An 18,152-nucleotide genomic window follows, 5' to 3' on the forward strand; every position below is an offset into this window, starting at 1 on the left:
AAACAGTAAACAACAGTGGACAACGCATATTTCAGATAGCCTATATAAATATAGTTTATATGTCTTAAAGCTACAAATTAAACACAGTGATGCTTCCAACAGGATGACCACTAACTTGAACCATGAAAAGCACATAATTTGGAAAGCAGAGTAATGCTCTTCTCATATATGTACAGAAACCACATTTCCTAATTTTGAAATTATATTGAGATTCACAATAGACCAATTTCAAGCTCTTTTTAATAAAAAATGATGAATGTCAGGTGATCAGAGTTTAATCATCATATATGACTTCATTGAACAATAAGCTCTTACTGTGACATAACAAAATAAGCATTGGAACATTAAAAAAGATTCAGACCATCAAAGGTGGTTACCATTAGGTAGTCAATAATTGATTGTATTGTTGATATCCATCACATAGTAAATTTTGTGAGTCTTCAGATAAATCGTACAAATATCAAGGTACATGTATAGGTACAATTAATGTCTTATTCCAGTGGTTATTGAAACCCTAGAAAAAGCAAAAAAAAACATTATGTTTCTGTGTGTTGATATTTTCTATTAATTTCTCTATGAAATTTACTTATTTTAGGAATGACAGTAATGAAACTAGTGTTATAGATCCCTACGCGTCAGACATGCATTTTGTGGCTGTGAATCAACGAGCAAAGAGAGGATTTTTTGACGGACTACATTTTAGACTGCAAGCACCAGGTGTAGACTGGAGGAAATTGCTTGGTTCTGAAGATGTTGGTGCTTCATTTGGAATCATCATTGAAAACTACCTGGATTTGAAAATAGGTTAGAAATTTAAGAAATTGTGATATTTGGTTTACTTTTTTTGTGACTACAATAAAAAGATGTAAGATTTAACATGTTGATCGAGTGCATATTCCCTGCTCATATTCTTTCAATATTTCCAACTGGGGTTTAAGCACCCATTATTTAATCTATCAAATAAATTGTTTTGATAAAAACATTTACTTTATTTGGAGCTTATCAGAACTGAATATGTAACCTCCAGATTAATATACTTTATATTGTGCTATTAGTGATAGTTTTCAAAAATTAACTTATCTCTATTTCAGCACCACTTAGTGGACATGTAAAAGTGAATGTCCATGATGAAGCCTACGCTAGAATACATCTTGGTATAGTTAATAAAAACTTGGATTTTTTCTTAGCAAGACTATGCTTCAAAGGTGGCACTAAATACAACCTTAACATTTTACAGGTATATGAAATTTGTAGGCTTATAGTATGGTGATGTTAGGCATTAGGCCAGGGGTGGATGGGTATGGAAAAGTGTGTACCTAAATAACATATGTTGAAACTGTGAACCAAGTGTTCTCCCCAGTGCCTATAAGCATCATAGTAATATGATGCTATAATCTTTAATGTGATGCTATCTGAAGTGGTTTTCTTATAGGTTATAATTTGGATGTGATGCTATAATTAGAAACAAGATGTTTTTATCAATTTCCAATGTTTACCAGGATGCTAAATGAAATATCTGGGGAGAAAACTGTGAACCTGCTATTAAATATGACTGTTTGCCAGAGGAATTGTAACTTTTCATTTTTCAATTATTTAAATTTTCAGTATAGAGCATTATCCATTGTCTAAGAAACATTCTGTGCAACTTCGTTATTATTTCAGTTATTGGTCTTTTTTTTTTATCAAATAATCAAATGAAAATCATCAGCTTGAGAATCTTGTTTCCTTTTCAGATGTTATAAAAAATGTACTACATATATTAGTGTTTTTGACATGATTGATTGATTGTTGAACAGAAATCTCAATTATATCTTGGGTAATTAATTTTGTTAAAAATTGTATTTTTTACTTTGCTTTAAGTTCTTTCTTGTTATTTTTTTAACTTACAATAAGTTTACAAAAGCAGATATAGAGTACTAAAAATTTGAATATTTGTTAAATATTTGTAGGTTATTAATTTAACCTTAATAAGTAGAAAAAATAAGCGAGAACTCTTAATGACAAAACGTTCTACAAAACATACATATTATTTTGTAGGAAAATGAAATGAAGAAAGTTGGCAACATGGCAAAAGGATTTGACGGTGCCATAAAAGGAATTGTGGGAGGGATAAAAGATGGAATAGATCTGTTTAAGCAGATCATCTCTGGAAAATTGTCATTTAAACAAATGATTACAGACTTTGTCGATGCTCTGGAGAATCTACCAAAAACAGTGTGTACAATTTACTTTTTAATATGTAGACAAATGAAATTAGAAATTAAGTCTAAAGGTGGAATCACCAAGTTTATTAGTTAAGTCTGTGACAACTTAAAAAACATCAAGCAAGATATGAAAGAATAATCTTTGTGGTTTTGTTGTCGAGCCTGCAACTTTTGTTGCAGAAAGCTCGACATAGGTATAGTGATCCGGCGACGGCGGTGTTAGCTAACTTCTTAAAAGCTTTATATTTTAGATGGTGGAAGACCTGGATGCTTCATACTTTGTATATAGATGCCTCATGTTACGAAGTTTCCGTCAGTCATATGCCCAATGTCCTTGACCTCATTTTCATGGTTCAGTGACCACTTGAAAAAAAAGTTCAGATTTTTTGTAATGTTGAATTCTCTCTTATTATAAGTAATAGGATAACTATATTTGATATGTCCGTACCTTGAAAGGTCCTCATGTCTGTCAGACAGTTTTCACTTGACCTCGACCTCATTACATGGATCAGTGAACAGGGTTAAGTTTTGGTGGTCAAGTCCATATCTCAGATACTACAAGCAATAGGGCTAGTATATTCGGTGTATGGAAGGACTGTAAGGTGTACATGTCCAACTGGCAGGTGTCATCTGACCTTGACCTCATTTTCATGGTTCAGTGGTTATAGTTAAATTTTTGTGTTTTGGTCTGTTTTTCTCATACTATATGCAATAGGTCTACTATATTTGTTGTATGGAATGATTGTAAGGTGTACCTATCTAGCGGGCAGATGTCATGTGACCTTGACCTCATTTTCATGGTTCAGTGGTCAAAGTTGAATTTTTGAGTTTTGGTCTTTTTATCTAATACTATATGTCATAGGTCATCTATATTTGGTGTATGGAAATATTTTATGATCTTTATGTCAGTCGCGCAGGTTTTATTTGACTGTGACCTCATTTTCACGGTTCATTGCACAGTGTTAAGTTTTTGTGTTTTGGTCTATTTTTCTTAAACTATAAGTAATAGGTCAACTATATATGTTGTATAGAAGCATTGTTAGCTGTACATGTCTGCCTGGCATGGTTCATCTGACCTTGACCTCATTTTCAAGGTTCATTGGTTTTTGTTTAGTTCTTTTGGTTAATGTTAAGTTTATGTGACAGTTGTATTAAAGCTTAGCTTTATACTTAGGACTATCAACATAATATCAATGATTAGTATAGAAGGCGAGACATTTCAGCATGTGCACTCTTGTCTTTTTTATATACTGTAAATCTGAATGATGATAGATCAAGTCTAACTATATAAATAAACGATTAGTTTATTGAAAAAAAAACCCAGTGATTTATCCTTCAAATTTTGTTTGTCAATTTCAGGTAGTGAAGCTGAGAGAAACAGCTATAGAGGTGATAAAAGCCCTTGGAAGAATTGATGAAAGAGATTTACCTCCCTTTATTCGACCAGTAAAAAGATTAGTTATGCATGTTACAAAGCTGTTCAATGATATCAAGTCAGATGTCATGACGTTTTATAATGTAAATATCATTCTTCAGTTGATATCAGTTTTGAGGATATCTAGTGGCCTATCGATAACTAAGGCCACCATAACAATTGGTACTGGCTCTGATATATCCAGTTTTTTTGTTTGTAGAAATGAAAAAAATAATCTGTTTTGTACTTTCAAAAAGTTCCCAGTTTAAGATATTCAATCTTTCATTTTATATTTCTATGAATTCAAAAATACGGAGAAAATGTCTTCAAAATAATTCAGTATAATTCCAGTATGGATAAAAAAAAATGGACTAATCAGCCCTGCATTTTTAAAATTCATATTGAAAACATAAGATTTATCTTTTACTAAATAGATAATATCTATAATGTGTATTTTAGACTCTAGAAGAGACAATAACAGTGATAATACCAAAGAGTGCCACAGATGTGTATGAGGCCATCAAAGAGGTGATACATGCCTTTAGTATCATGATTAAAGATCCTAAAACCGCTATCACTCAAATAGGCAAAGGAGCATTGACGTAAGTGTAAAATGTTTCTTAAATTTGTTTAATCAATTACTTGGTTGTTAATAAATTGATTGATATATTCCTGACTTACTTTAAATTCAGAAATTATTACATTGTTTTTATTAATGCAATGTGTCAATATTGTTTAATTGGTACTGTTCTGTTTGAAAAATTTAATGATTTATTATTTTGCAGGATCTACACATCTGTAATGTCTCTGATTGATGCAGTAAACAAGACAAGAGAAGCATGTTTCTTCCTTAAAGGTAGGAAGGATACAGAGGGTTAGCCATTGTATTTCAAATCGGGAATACATTTATTAGTCAAACAGGGATAAATATCCTTCATATGTGAGATATTCATCCTTTATAACATCCTGTTAATATATAAATCTTTTTAAAAATCATTGAATATTGAGTCAACTTGAATAGAAAAAAACAATTGAAGCCATGACATTTTTTATGTTTGATTGTCCGAACTACCCAGAAAATAGCTGCCTACCCAAACTATTTTAGTGTTCTGATGTGTAAAAGATATTTTTATGGCCCTCAATGAAGTTGTCTGTGCCATATAGTTTACCCTTGTCAAAAATTCTGTAATTCCGTCATTCCGTAATTCCTTCATTCTGTAAATCCGCCATTCTGTCATTCCTTCATTCCGCAACAAACCATTATATGGAGTTTTTTTATACGCCTACAGATGTTGGGCTGATTATTGGTATGTGAGTTAACCATGATGAGTTACAGATCAAGTTTAAGTTTCGTTCCGCTCCTCTAATTTTTGCCAAAATTACAGGCTTTGGACTTTGATAAATTGTTGAAAATCACAGTTATACAGACTTTTTTTCTAAACGCTTTTAGATATTGGGCTGATTTTTGGTATGTGAGTTAACCATGATGACTTACAGATCAAGTTTAAGTTTCTTTCCCCTCCGCTAATTTTTACCGAAATTACAGGCTTTGGACTTTGATAAATTGTTGAAAATCACAGCTATACAGACTTTTTTTCTAAACGCTTTCAGATATTGGACTGATTTGTGATAAGTAAATAACCCATGATGAGTTACAGATCAAGTTTAAGTTTCGTTTCGCTTGATTAATTGTTGCTGTAATTTCGAGCTTTTGACTTTGATAAATTTTTGAAAATCACAGTTATACAGACTTTTTTTTCTAAAAACCAAAATATTTTAAGTGAGTCCTGAATACAATGTAATAACAAATATTTCAATGAAATATTTGTTTAAATCGCAATTTAAGGAGTACTGTGACAGAAAAAAAAGAGTATATAATACTTTTACAATTTCTGTATTTTTGTAGACGATAAACCATACTGGTTTGACATCCCACACCAGTTTGAGATTGTGAAAGGAATGTCCAAGGCTGCCTTTGATGCTATAGCCCATCACAGTGGAGACTGGGTCAAGGAAGAGATACAAGAAGACGTTGATAACATTGCTGCATTTACTAAAGGGAGACTATCCACAGTATGTTACTTTGTGCCAGCAATTAGTTTAACAAAACAACTTGTAAAGAAAGAGAACCAGCATTGTATTCCTAAGGAATCAGTACACGTTCATAAAAAATAGATAGAAAAAAAAACAGTTGGGATACCTAGCTGAGGGCAAGCAACAATTTTATTGAATCGCACAATACAATATAATTATGTATGCATGTCATTGTGGTCAAAGTTTTAAAAGAAACCAAACTGGCATAGAACTTGACGACTGTTTTCTGCCATAAAAGCTTAAGGAAGTATGGAGAGACATTGTCATATCAGCAAAGAAACTGATTTTAAAGGATTTAAATTTATTTTGGTAATTTTTGTAAAGAGTTATGAAGAAATTTTTATCTACTTTTTTATTTTACACAATCTAAAGAACTTTTATTTAATATTGTTTTAACCATGCATTGAATATAGGTATATATAGTTCAAATTACAACTCTTATTAACTTTAGTTCTTGCTTTATTTGCAGTCTGCACTGAGAAAAGAGATCACCCAAAACATCACTAAGTTAGTTCACGATCTGTTAGAACCATTCCAACCACTGGTGGGATTTATAGACCCATTCCTTAAGCTGTATAATACTGTGTTTGGAACAATCAAAAACGTCAAGAAAGCTTATGACATACTCAAAGAAGGGTAAGTTAATTACCCAGAATTCAAATCCAATATAATAACATTAAATGGAAGTTTCATTTGATTTGTTATTTTTATTGGCTAACAGCAATCTAGCGTCATTCTGAAATTAAACTTCATTTCATAATGAAATGTAACATTCATGATGACAGGAGCTTCCACAATAAAGTACAGTTGGTAAATAAAATAAAAACTGGATAGAAATTGTGTTTTCATGATCATAGCAAAACAGTATGGGCTTTGCTCATTGTTGAAGGCCGTACAGTGACCTATAGTTGTTAATTTTGGTGTCAATTTGGTCTCTTGTGGACAGTTGTCTCATTGGCAATCATACCACATCTTTTTTTTTATATGTAGTTAAAATGTTAATTAAAGTATTGAATGCTTTTTGGAAAGTTTGCTATAGCTTGCTATTGCTACTTTCCTTAGGCGTCGGCCTCAACTTCCGGTGAGACAGACTATCCCAATGTTCTGCTCCAAGATAATGTAGTACAAGTGTTCGACTTTTGATTCTTGGATACTTTGAGTTGCTACTCTTTTGAAAAGATTACAGCTTGAATAAAAAAGGAATGAATGTTCAACGACAATTCAGATGAATTTGGCTTCATATTGAAAATAAGTATCACAAACACTTCTTTGCGGATCGGCCATTGGCTGAAGAGAAAATCAAAGAAATCTACGCGAGACAGCGTTTCATTCATGAATATTTCATGAATGAACATTTTCCCGCACTATTTTTTACTATGTACGATATTTACAACTGTTTATTATTGAATAAGTAAAAGCCCGAGTGCATCGAAAGAGTCCGGTATGCGAGAACAAGTTGATATTTGACAAAATTGTCGGATAATTGACAAGTGATAATGGTTTGATTTATTTTAACAATACACAGGTGATAGAATATAAAATAATCGATAATTATATGGCTTAATTATGTCTCACGCCAAGGACGATTAAAGGTAAATACCGGCTTATAGAAATAAATAGAAAAGTGCATTGTTTTTGTCAAACTGACATCGATCTGAAAGTTTTGATGCCAAAAATCATTTGGAAACTTTTAATTCGTTAAATACTAGCTGTTTCACATTCCAATGTGGATATAAGGACCTTCACTCGTTCAGCATGTTCAAGTGGATCAAACTGTCAACAGAAAAAAACATTGTCTTAATGACAATTAGTATCATAGTATCCGTATAATTTAAAAGCAACTGAGTCATCAACTACTTCTAAGAATATTATAGTTCAGTGTATCAAGACCGAGATCAAGCTATTTTTATCAAACTTTTTATCCTCACTTTATTCCTGGGGCAGTATGATTTTTTAAGATTGACTTATAGTTAATAATGTATCCCCACAGAGGCAATGATTAAATAAATGGCTTAAAACAAAAATCTCAAATGTCATTGCCTCAATGGCAATTACGCAGCAGCAACTAAAATGTGTTACAGGGTTATAAGCACCTCGGATCAACATTGTATGAATCTAGTGTATATAAACATTTTTATTCCTGAGGTCATACTACTATTGTTATGCCCCCACCATATTGAGTTTTATCCTTGTTTTTTTCTGTAAGTATGTACGTCCCTTACTTGTACGTACGTCCATACATCCCAAAATTGATTTCTGTTCTCTTACTTTAGTTTGCCTGAACCAAATTTTATGAAACTTATACGCAACCACAAAACACAAGTCAAGTTTGAATTTTGTTGGCGTCACTTTTACCATTCTAGATGTAAAGGGGTGAAATTTTCAGTATACCCTATCAAGTATATATACCTTTATATATAAAACATAAACATAAAAACGGTCTTTAGATTTAGAAGTATAGATATATATAAGAATGTGTCCCCAGTACACGCATGCCCCATCTGCACTATCATTTTTTATGTTCAGTGGACCGTGAAAATGGAGTAAAAACTCTAATTTGGCATTAAAATTAGAAAGATTATATCATAGGGAACAACTATAATACTAAAATGACGAGGTCCAATTTATCAGCCGTCATGGGGTAAAAACGACAAATCAAAGAATTCAATTTTATATATATCTAATATAGGACAATGGTGTTGATTAAAAATTACAGCACTCTTCCAAATAATTAATATTCACCTGTCACCTATTACCTTATCGGTACGTTTCTCATCTGACAGGCGCACAACCAAACCAACAGTGTATTTCGGATTTTGCCATGTACACGGGTCATAGTCACAGGGTTGACACTACTAAATTCAATCATTGTCAAATTGTTCCCTATTGTAGTATTTTAAGCAGTAAGACTTTCTAAGATGACAATACGAGTACTAAAAATCTGGACTTAAAATAAGGCGTATAGGTACAGTTTTCAATTTGTTAGCGGGCATGACATAAAACAGCGAATCAAAGAATTCAACTTTATTTATTACTAAATTAATAAATATAGAACAATGCTGTTAATTAAAAAATACTCCATTCCAGGACCTTTTGTTTTCAATTAATATTACCAATAATTGATAAGTTCCAGGTCGACGGGTTCAAACAGACAGATTTTGAAAGCAGAGAACACTGTGCATCTTATAATCGGCATGACTTTATCAGATGGCAATCCCAATACTAAAATAAGGCGTAGGCATAGTTATATACTTTAATTCAGTCACAGACCCGCGATATTACGGGTGTGTTCTAGTGTGTACTAAGTTTCAAATTGATTGGACTTCAACTTCATCAAAAGCTACCTTGACCAAAAACTTTAACCTGAATGGGACAGACGAACGGAAGGACGGACGGACGGACGAAGGGACGCACAGACCAGAAAACATAATGCTCATAAATGGGGCATAAAAAGTGATTTTTGGAAATTGCTGGCGAGACAATGGTTTAGTTTAAAAAATCAAAACAGTGATTTAAATACATATTTAAAATAATACACGTCAATAACCTATTTGAAATAATACACATATACAGTTGCAAACTTTCCAGAGGTGCTATCCAGCACTTTGATTTTAGTAATTAAGTAGGGTTGTATAAGCCTTGTCTGTGCGTACATTCTTAGAATGAAGCACTAATGCAATTCATGCAAAATGTACCTTGGTCAGCACTTTCACAAAAATTTGAAAATTATGAAAATTTAGGTTTGCCTATTGCATTTGCTGTAAAATGTTTTGGTGCAACTTTGAAAATTTGATATTGAGCAATTAGAAATGGGTTTTAAGAGGTTGTGGAATGATATTTGTTTTGGACATATTTATACAAATACCCATAATAATAATATAACATACATTTTGTGATTTTCATTGCAGGTACCAATTTGCTAGGTCCATCATTGACAGACTATTTGGTCCCAGGGCTCACAAAGAGTTTCCTAGGGATACAAGACTTAGTGGGAATGGTTGTAGAGGTGAAGGGTTCTATCCTTCCAAGAAAAATAATAGAGGATCAGAGTACTGGTCAAAAGGAGTTGATTTAGAGATTGATTATCATGAAGATGTAAGTTTAGATTTAAAAAGATGTTAGTTCTCTTTATTCAGATGTTATTATACTCCCCCTCTAAAATGTGAGCCTATAATGCATTCACCTTCTCAGTTTGGCTGTCTGAACAAATATTTCTCACACCTTTCTAATATACGTCTCAACAAAAACTTCATATTTGATCAGCTACTTGACAGTTATGACTTTTGATATATGAAAACTTTTCTGATCTGTCAGACACCTCCTCCATCCTGTCTACCAATACTTTGAATTTATTTTCAAATACATAAAAACATGTGTCACTCTTTATCCAAAAAGACACATAAAGAGTGTAAATGATGAGCAAGATATCCAGACAACTGATAGCATAGCCATAAAAAAATGTTTGTTAATTTTCATTGATAATTACTAAATAAATGGAAATTTAGGTTAAACATCAATTCTATTGTCATCTTAAAGGTGTAAAGGTTTTTCTATCAACACTTATAAAATGCTTCTTTCCACAGATTGTAGCCCCATTCCCAGGATACATAACAAGGACCAATAGAGATGATGAAGTTGTGATTAAAGCAACTGGTGGATCTCTTCAAGATGTCAACATTTACATTACCAACATCCATCCAGAAGGTGTTGATCATCCCAGTGATGAGAATGACAAAGGAAAGCTGGTAAGTGATGTATATATATATATATATATATATATATAACTCGTCTAAACATCAACCCAACAATGTTAGATCTGTAAATTTGCTTTCGCAAATTTTTGGTTCTTCCCTCGCAGTGATATTGTTTGCCTCAAATAACAGCCGAAATTCGGCCTTTTCCCCTAGAGAAAATTCCCAATTACTAAAAAAAATGGCTTAAAATTCCTCCCAAAAAGTTTCAAATTTTCCCCAAACAGTGATGGCATTGGTGTAATGTTTGTAAATATCGTATTCATGCTATTATTTTGATATTAGAAAGCACTTTTGAGATCCGGTTTTCTGTTCAGAATCATCATGATGTTTGTAACACATGTAGTTTTCAATGCATAAAGTACCATCATTGCTTCTGTTTCTTTCCCCTCTCCGAAAAGTACCTTTCAGGTTGAAAATGTCTGACAACCAAAATATATGGCCAAAATATACATGAAAAAACAGTGCAAAAAAGACAACAAAGGTCAGCAAAAAATTGGAGATGTGTTTAGAATAAAATATACAAATTTCCCAATTTCAATAAAAAATATGCATTTTTCCCAATAAAAAACGGTAGAGGTAGTTTTGAAAAAAGACAACAATATCACTGCCTCGCCGGGATTCGAACCCATGCTTCTGTGATATTGTGACACCAAATCGCCTGCACTGCAGCCGTCCCGCTAGACCACACGACCACCTGGGCTCTTATAAAAAGAGCTTTCGCTGGCCGTGTGTTACCTTTCCACGTCAGTTTTAATCTAGCGGCGTACTGCAGTACATGATATATAAGGCATGAAGATGTTATATATATATATGTCGTGTACAAGTTGCGATTTTGTACAGGTTATAACATGTACAAAAATATTGTACATGTTATAACTTGTATAAGGCAAAAATACAAGTTATAACATGTACAAAAGTACCTCATACATGTTATAACCTGTACAAAATATTGCTTAAAAATGGTTTTAACTTGTACAAAATGGAAAAATAAGGATATTTTTCTATTATCGCAACAGATGATATTGACCTCAACAACATTTTCATAACTTTTTTATTATTCCTTCATGTTAGTGTGTTTTGTCCTTTTTTGATACAGTTAATGTCCAGGGGTCGGTATTACGAAGCATTCCTAAGACCTGTCATAAGAAATATCTTAGGACATGTCTTATGATCCTCTTATGACTATCTATGGACCTATCTTTATTTGATGAATTATAATTGTGAGTGTCCACTTTGAAGGCAATAGTAAAATACTTTCATTCTAGTTGACAATAAAAGACATAAGAGGATTGCCAGAATAGATGTGTCTACAAATAAAATTGGGAATTGAAACGGGGTATGTGTCTAAAAGACAACAACCCGCCCATGGAGCAGACAACATCCAAAGGCCACAAATACATGCTTTCAAAGTAGAGGATATATATTTAAAACATCAAAATGACATTCGCCTCATGCAATGATCTTATAGATTATAAACAAAAATTGAGTTATAAATTTACATAAGTCATGCTGAAGGCCAAAAATGTTGAAGAGTAGATCCAAAGATATTGATAATGAAGCGTGGTCCGATGGAAACTATTTCCTCTCTCTCTCGCTTTTACAGGGTAAGCATATAAGACATTGTTTTAGTCTTTGCATGCTATAAAAACGAAAGGGAGGAGTATTTCCCAAAATTATTAGGAATCGTTCTTAATTTTTTTGGAAGAATTTAGTTACTAGTATCTAATGTAATTGTCATTGAGGAATGCAAGCTTTTAGTTAATAGTTTCACACTTATTTAAGCCATAATGGATTTAAAACATACAATTACACGGAAACACATTTTGCCAACATAAGTCATGAAACATATATTTCTAAAACTTTTTCATGTTTTTTTTATCATTGTCCTGTACAGAAAAAGACACGTTCTGGCCTATTTATTGTTATTCTTTATGCATGTTATGCATTGGTGAATTTAAATGTATATTTTACTTCATTAAGATTTATTTTAAATTTTGTACAAGTTAAAACCATTTTTAAGCAATATTTTGTACAGGTTATAACATGTATGAGGTACTTTTGTACATGTTATAACTTGTATTTTTGCATTATACAAGTTATAACATGTACAATATTTTTGTACATGTTATAACCTGTACAAAATCGCAACTTGTACACGACATATACACGAGTCTAAATTGAAAACTACGTTCAAACCTATGATTGCGTTGGATAAAAACCGCAATTTTTATATGTGTGCATGTAAAACAAATTTCGTTGCAGAAGGGTCTAAAAACAGCACAAACAACATTTTCCAAAAGACCAAAAAAGTGAAAAAGTATATTTAAACAAAACGCATTTGACTAACAGGTCGAACAACTGATGTTCTTTAACCCTGCTGACTGCCATTGGCGATTGCCAAATAAAATTGATCACAAGATGTAACAAAATGGATCTTAATATAAATTTAATACTAAACAGAAAAAAAATTTAACTTGTGGCCACGATGTTATGCCACAAACATACGGTGTCAATATGTTTATATATATATATATATACATATGATTTTTTTTTTTTTTTTTAAATATTTGTAGGTAGGAATTCTTTTTTTGATCAATTTATTTTAACGCTGAGTATATGTGGAGTCCTATATTATTGTCATAATTAACTTCTTGAAGTGCTAATAATTTCTTTAGAATAGGCCTTTTCAGGTAAACAAACAAGGTATGTCGAGTTGCACTTTTCACAGCAATTTTAATTTCCTTGTCCTTAGTGATGCATGTAAAAAGGATGAAAGACAATCTCTTACTGTTGAATACTGTAGGTTGACGTCTAGATATCTTTTTGATGTTTTTATTTGCCTAATGTTGGCTTCATGTCTCTTTCTTTTGATTGATATTTACAAATATAACCTTATGAAAAATGAAAATTTTTTTCGAAAATACTTTTAAAGGTATCAGCTGGTGTAAAGATTGGAACGGCTACACATTCAGGCTGTATGAATCATATACATGTGGCCTTTGAGAAGGGAGAAGAAGGATTTATAGATCCTACAAGGTTCTTTGAAGGCAGACCATTCTCTGTACCAGTATGGGATCAAAAATGTGATGATTATAAACTGGTGTGGAAGGTAAGATTTTTGTTAAAATTATACTAGCCTCAACAGCCTGATGCTTAAACACTATCCCAAATCAATATCTTGCATGTATTAAGTATAAAGATTACTGTCAGATAATAAAACATTTCTATATACATAGTTTGTATTTACTAAAAGGTATTAAGTAGGTCTGTTAGTACATACAGTCAGAAATTTGTTTCCTTTCTCTAACTTTAGTTAATATCAACCAAATGTTATTACCACCAAACATAGATGAAGTTCATGTTTGGGTAGGTTCACTTTTGCCAATCTCAAGTTATGTTCCTTTATAAATGAAAAAATTGCGTAATTTGCCATTTCTTTTCAGCAGCCTAACTTCAATTTGCATCAACCAAATATTTTGTACTTGCTTGTCACCACCAAATATAGATCAAGCTCAATTTAATTTGGTTGGCTGCATTTCACCCCTTCTTGAGCTAGGTCTCTTTATAAATGAAAAATTGCTGAATAAAATTGAGAATAGAAATGGGGAATGTGCCAAAGAGAAAAACAATGCATAGTACATCGACTCTTGCATATTAACAAGATGGGCTATCTATGTTCTATGAATACATTGATCTTTTATTCCAGTTTGAAACAATAGCAGAAGGGTGTATATTATGTTTGGGAGAAGAAGATCCTGCTGAAGACACCACTCCAGAGATAACCAGTACAGTAGATCAGCCTTCTGATTTAAGTTCTTCTGATAATCCAGGCTCTGAAGTTTCATCCATTAAAAGTAAATGTATAATGGAGCAGATATTGTAAAACATAACTGAATTTATTTCATCAGTTGTAATTTGTAAAATAACAAATTTAATCACATTTATAGATGATTTTCCATACATTTACAAGGTCACATGCTGTTGTCATTACGTAAAAGCAAATTGAACAAAGATTTCATTTTGGCTGATTGACATCCGGTCAGCTTGTTAATCTCATTTAAAAAAAAAAATTTAGGATTGGTTTGGATTTTATCGGTGTATGTCATTTTATTACAAAGTGAAAGTAAGATTAAAAATTTGAAAATTGTGTATTTGTAGGTGATCCTGGTGGAATGTACAACAAGTTTGAGAGTTCAGGGGTCAGAAAGAAAAGATCATTGTTTGGAGGAAGTGACAAAAAAAGTAAGAGCACACAATAATTTAGTTTACTTTTCCTGTTTTGTTTATGTTACTTTTTAATCTAAATGATTTTTTTTTGTGTTTGCGAAATTTTTATAGAATAGAGTTTATTTCAAAAGATCCAAATTATTATGTATGTTGTTTACCAAGTGAAAACGGCAGATATTAATCTATGTATTCTTGCATTCACAGACCCTTTTATGACGCTGCTACACAAAGCCAACACTTTCTTCAAGAAATTCTCAATAAAGAGATTAAAGATGGGAACTATTATAAACTTCCTACAAAAACTTAAAATGACAGACAGCGTGAATAAAATGGCTGATGTAATGAAAACTATAAAGGTAAGACTTTAAAATATTGACATGTTACTAGAAATAATAAACTTAGCTTGAAAACAACAAGTCATTTATAAGTTGAAGAAAAGGTCATAGATTAAATAATCAAATGATTTCAAGGTTGATGTAAAATTATAGTATGTAGTCAAAATTCTTGTTATAAAGGGGAAAATTGTTTTTCATTAAAAAGACACAAGTTAAAATATCTTGAAGACTTTTTCCCAAAAGTGCCCTATTATAAGCATAGGCAGTGAGCCAAAAAACTAATGCAGAGATGCAGAGACTAGAGGCTCTAGTCCTAGGCATCCTCCCGATTCCACAGCAGAGCCAGCTTTTTTTAGTTGTTAATTTATTTGAGGAAAAGGGGGTGCTTTATTTTTATTTTCTTTGATTATCTGAAGTATTTAAAAATATGCTTAACTTTAGGCGAATAGTGAAAAGCAACTAAATATCAAATGTCATAAATTTTTAGTAAATAAATTTCACCAAAGTACCAATCTTTTTAGAAAATAATTGACAACAAACCATGTTTCAACCCAGCACAAGCTACAGATGACCAACTTGTTCAGGAGCTTATGGAGAGAGGCAAACCTTTTACTGGTACCAGAGATCAGATGATTAAACGTCTTACACAGGCTGACAATCGTATGTAGAAATATCTGTGTACAACTAACATTAGACTAACAACAATTCCCAGACTACTTGATTCATGTCTTTGAAGGACATCGAAATAGTTTTGCTTATAAGTTAAACTATCTTAACAGGATTTTTAAATGTGTAGTAGCAACCATGCACAGATGTGTTATTAAATTGTATTAAAGATGTTACTAAAAATTGATGAATTATTTCATGTTGTTTTATTTTTTGTGAAAAAGATTGATAAAATGTTTTTTGAGCTTTTCCATTTGAAGAGTTGTTTGGATTAACTAACATCTTTTATTTCACCTTCCATTATATCAGCTTTTATTTGCCAAATGTTGACAGTTCTCTAGCATCCTTCACAAATATAAACTGACATCTAAGACATAGCCAATAGTGTTAATGTGGCCTTAAATACCAACCAATCAATCAATCAATCTATTGCATATCTAAATATTCTATTATATATTTCCAGAATGTCCCTTGTTATCCTTCACCATGCCTGAGAACCTTGTCTGTACCTTTGACCCCATGTGTATGGGAGTGGAATGTTGTATAAATGTCAAACTTTTCATGTTCCTACACACAGTCAAGGCCTATGCCAGGTTTGATCCTTGTCAGATGGAATTCCATTATGGTATTGATGATTGGCACAATAGTATAAAGTTGGATATACACATTGATGGTAAGTATAAGGTGAAATTTGTTAGGGTTGGTCAATGAGGTACACACACATGAAGACATGTGGTAGTTGTCATGTTATGTTCTCCACACCTTGACGACACTTGTCAGCTTTAATGATTGAAATTACTGACACCAGTGTCAAGTTTTTAATGGACTGTTCTGTACAATGGGGGAGTGTAGGATATGAGTCATAAAAACAATAAAGGAATTTGTCAGTTTGGATCTTTGTTTGTTGAATATCCATTAGTTTTTTTGTTTGCACAAGCAAATCATCTTGGATAAACATCTTTATAAAAATTGTTCAATACCGTGTCATGTGTTTACCTCGTGCCTGACAGAGGCATATTTTTTATGCCCCACCTACGATAGTAGAGGGGCATTATGTTTTCTGGTCTGTGCGTCCGTCCGTCCGTCTGTCCGTTCGTCCGTCCGTCTGTCCGTTCGTTCGTCCGTCCGTCTGTCCCGCTTCAGGTTAAAGTTTTTGGTCAAGGTAGTTTTTGATGAAGTTGAAGTCCAATCGACTTCAAACTTGGTACACATGTTCCCTGTGCTATGATCTATCTAATTTTAATGCCAAATTAGAGATTTTACTCCAATTTCACGGTCCACTGAACATAGAAAATGATAGTGCGAGTGGGGCATTCGTGTACTGAGGACACATTCTTGTTTATTACATTTCTTTTGTTTATTGCAGGACTGAAGAAAGATATTAGAAGTGGAATCAAAATGAATATCCTTGGAGGAATAGAAATCATTCTTAGGTACTTATGCTGCTAAGATTTGTTTATAGTGTTATTTGAAAAAGTTGACAAAGGACTGGATATGTGAGAGCTTTTCTGATGAACTCATTTCTCTAACATTTTGGACATTTACGTATAATCTTTTTATACCATGTTTGTAGATTTAAGATTTTATTTTCTAAGATATATTAACATAAATAAGAATCATCATCGGTTTTCACTATATATTTGTTTGATATTTCCAGATTAGAGATTCAGAAAACCGACTCGGAAGCGTTTGCCAATGTAGGTTTAGGTTTCTGTGACCAGAGTGATACATCCAACTGTGTAGTCTATGTAGATTTACTGAAGGATGCTATTCTTCCTCTACCAATTTGTCATCCCGATGGTTCATTTGAATGGCCAAAAAGTACGTCTATTTTGATTTATCTTCAAAGTTTTAATGATCAATATCAAGAAATTAAACTCCATTTGGTGAACCAACGCCTGTGTGAATCATTTTGATAGAGTCCCTGAAGTGGATACCTTGTTATGCAGGGTTGTCAAATTATGCAAATGAATGCAACATTAAAATAATACTCCAAATTGACAACAACACTTCAAATGGTCTGCAAGTTTATTTGCTATGGTCTACATGTTTAGCCTGCAAAGCAGGCTTCATCAGGACAATTTCAAGAAATGTTTAGGTTGTAGAGTTGTCGGAACCAATTAGATTATTCTGAATTGTCAATTTATTCTCAATATAAATGTGCATTAATTTTTCCAACTGGAAATTAAGCAAACAAGTTATAATTCTAGTTTTTATCCTCCATTTATGGGCATTATATTTTCTTGTCTGTGTCTCCTTTTGTCTGTCTGTCTGTCCGTCTGTCCCACTTCAGGTTAAAGTTTTTCGTCAAGGAAGTTTTTGATGAAGTTGAAATCCAATCAACTTGAAACTTAGTACACCTGTTCCCTATAACATGATCTTTCTAATTTACATGCCACATTAGATTTTTGACCCAATTTCACGGTCCACTGAACATAGAAAATGATAGAGCAAGTGG

The 18,152-nt window shown here is 32.5% G+C and overlaps 1 protein-coding gene across 1 annotated transcript in view; it reads left to right on the plus strand.

The window, feature by feature from the left end:
- Window positions 1–18,152, plus strand: part of LOC139481085 (uncharacterized) — a 68,231-nt gene that overhangs the window by 29,940 nt on the left and 20,139 nt on the right. Inside the window, exons 16-33 of the mRNA XM_071264175.1 lie at window positions 596–804; window positions 1,092–1,237; window positions 2,038–2,214; window positions 3,564–3,722; window positions 4,078–4,220; window positions 4,404–4,474; window positions 5,525–5,691; window positions 6,182–6,348; window positions 9,621–9,807; window positions 10,296–10,457; window positions 13,399–13,575; window positions 14,173–14,320; window positions 14,625–14,708; window positions 14,898–15,049; window positions 15,550–15,688; window positions 16,158–16,367; window positions 17,061–17,127; window positions 17,352–17,515. Coding sequence (XP_071120276.1) covers window positions 596–804; window positions 1,092–1,237; window positions 2,038–2,214; window positions 3,564–3,722; window positions 4,078–4,220; window positions 4,404–4,474; window positions 5,525–5,691; window positions 6,182–6,348; window positions 9,621–9,807; window positions 10,296–10,457; window positions 13,399–13,575; window positions 14,173–14,320; window positions 14,625–14,708; window positions 14,898–15,049; window positions 15,550–15,688; window positions 16,158–16,367; window positions 17,061–17,127; window positions 17,352–17,515 — 2,729 coding nt within the window. The remainder of the gene's footprint in view (window positions 1–595; window positions 805–1,091; window positions 1,238–2,037; window positions 2,215–3,563; window positions 3,723–4,077; window positions 4,221–4,403; window positions 4,475–5,524; window positions 5,692–6,181; window positions 6,349–9,620; window positions 9,808–10,295; window positions 10,458–13,398; window positions 13,576–14,172; window positions 14,321–14,624; window positions 14,709–14,897; window positions 15,050–15,549; window positions 15,689–16,157; window positions 16,368–17,060; window positions 17,128–17,351; window positions 17,516–18,152) is intronic.

Source organism: Mytilus edulis, chromosome 7 (assembly GCF_963676685.1).
Source record: "Mytilus edulis chromosome 7, xbMytEdul2.2, whole genome shotgun sequence".
NCBI classification, from domain to species: Eukaryota; Metazoa; Mollusca; class Bivalvia; order Mytilida; family Mytilidae; genus Mytilus; species Mytilus edulis.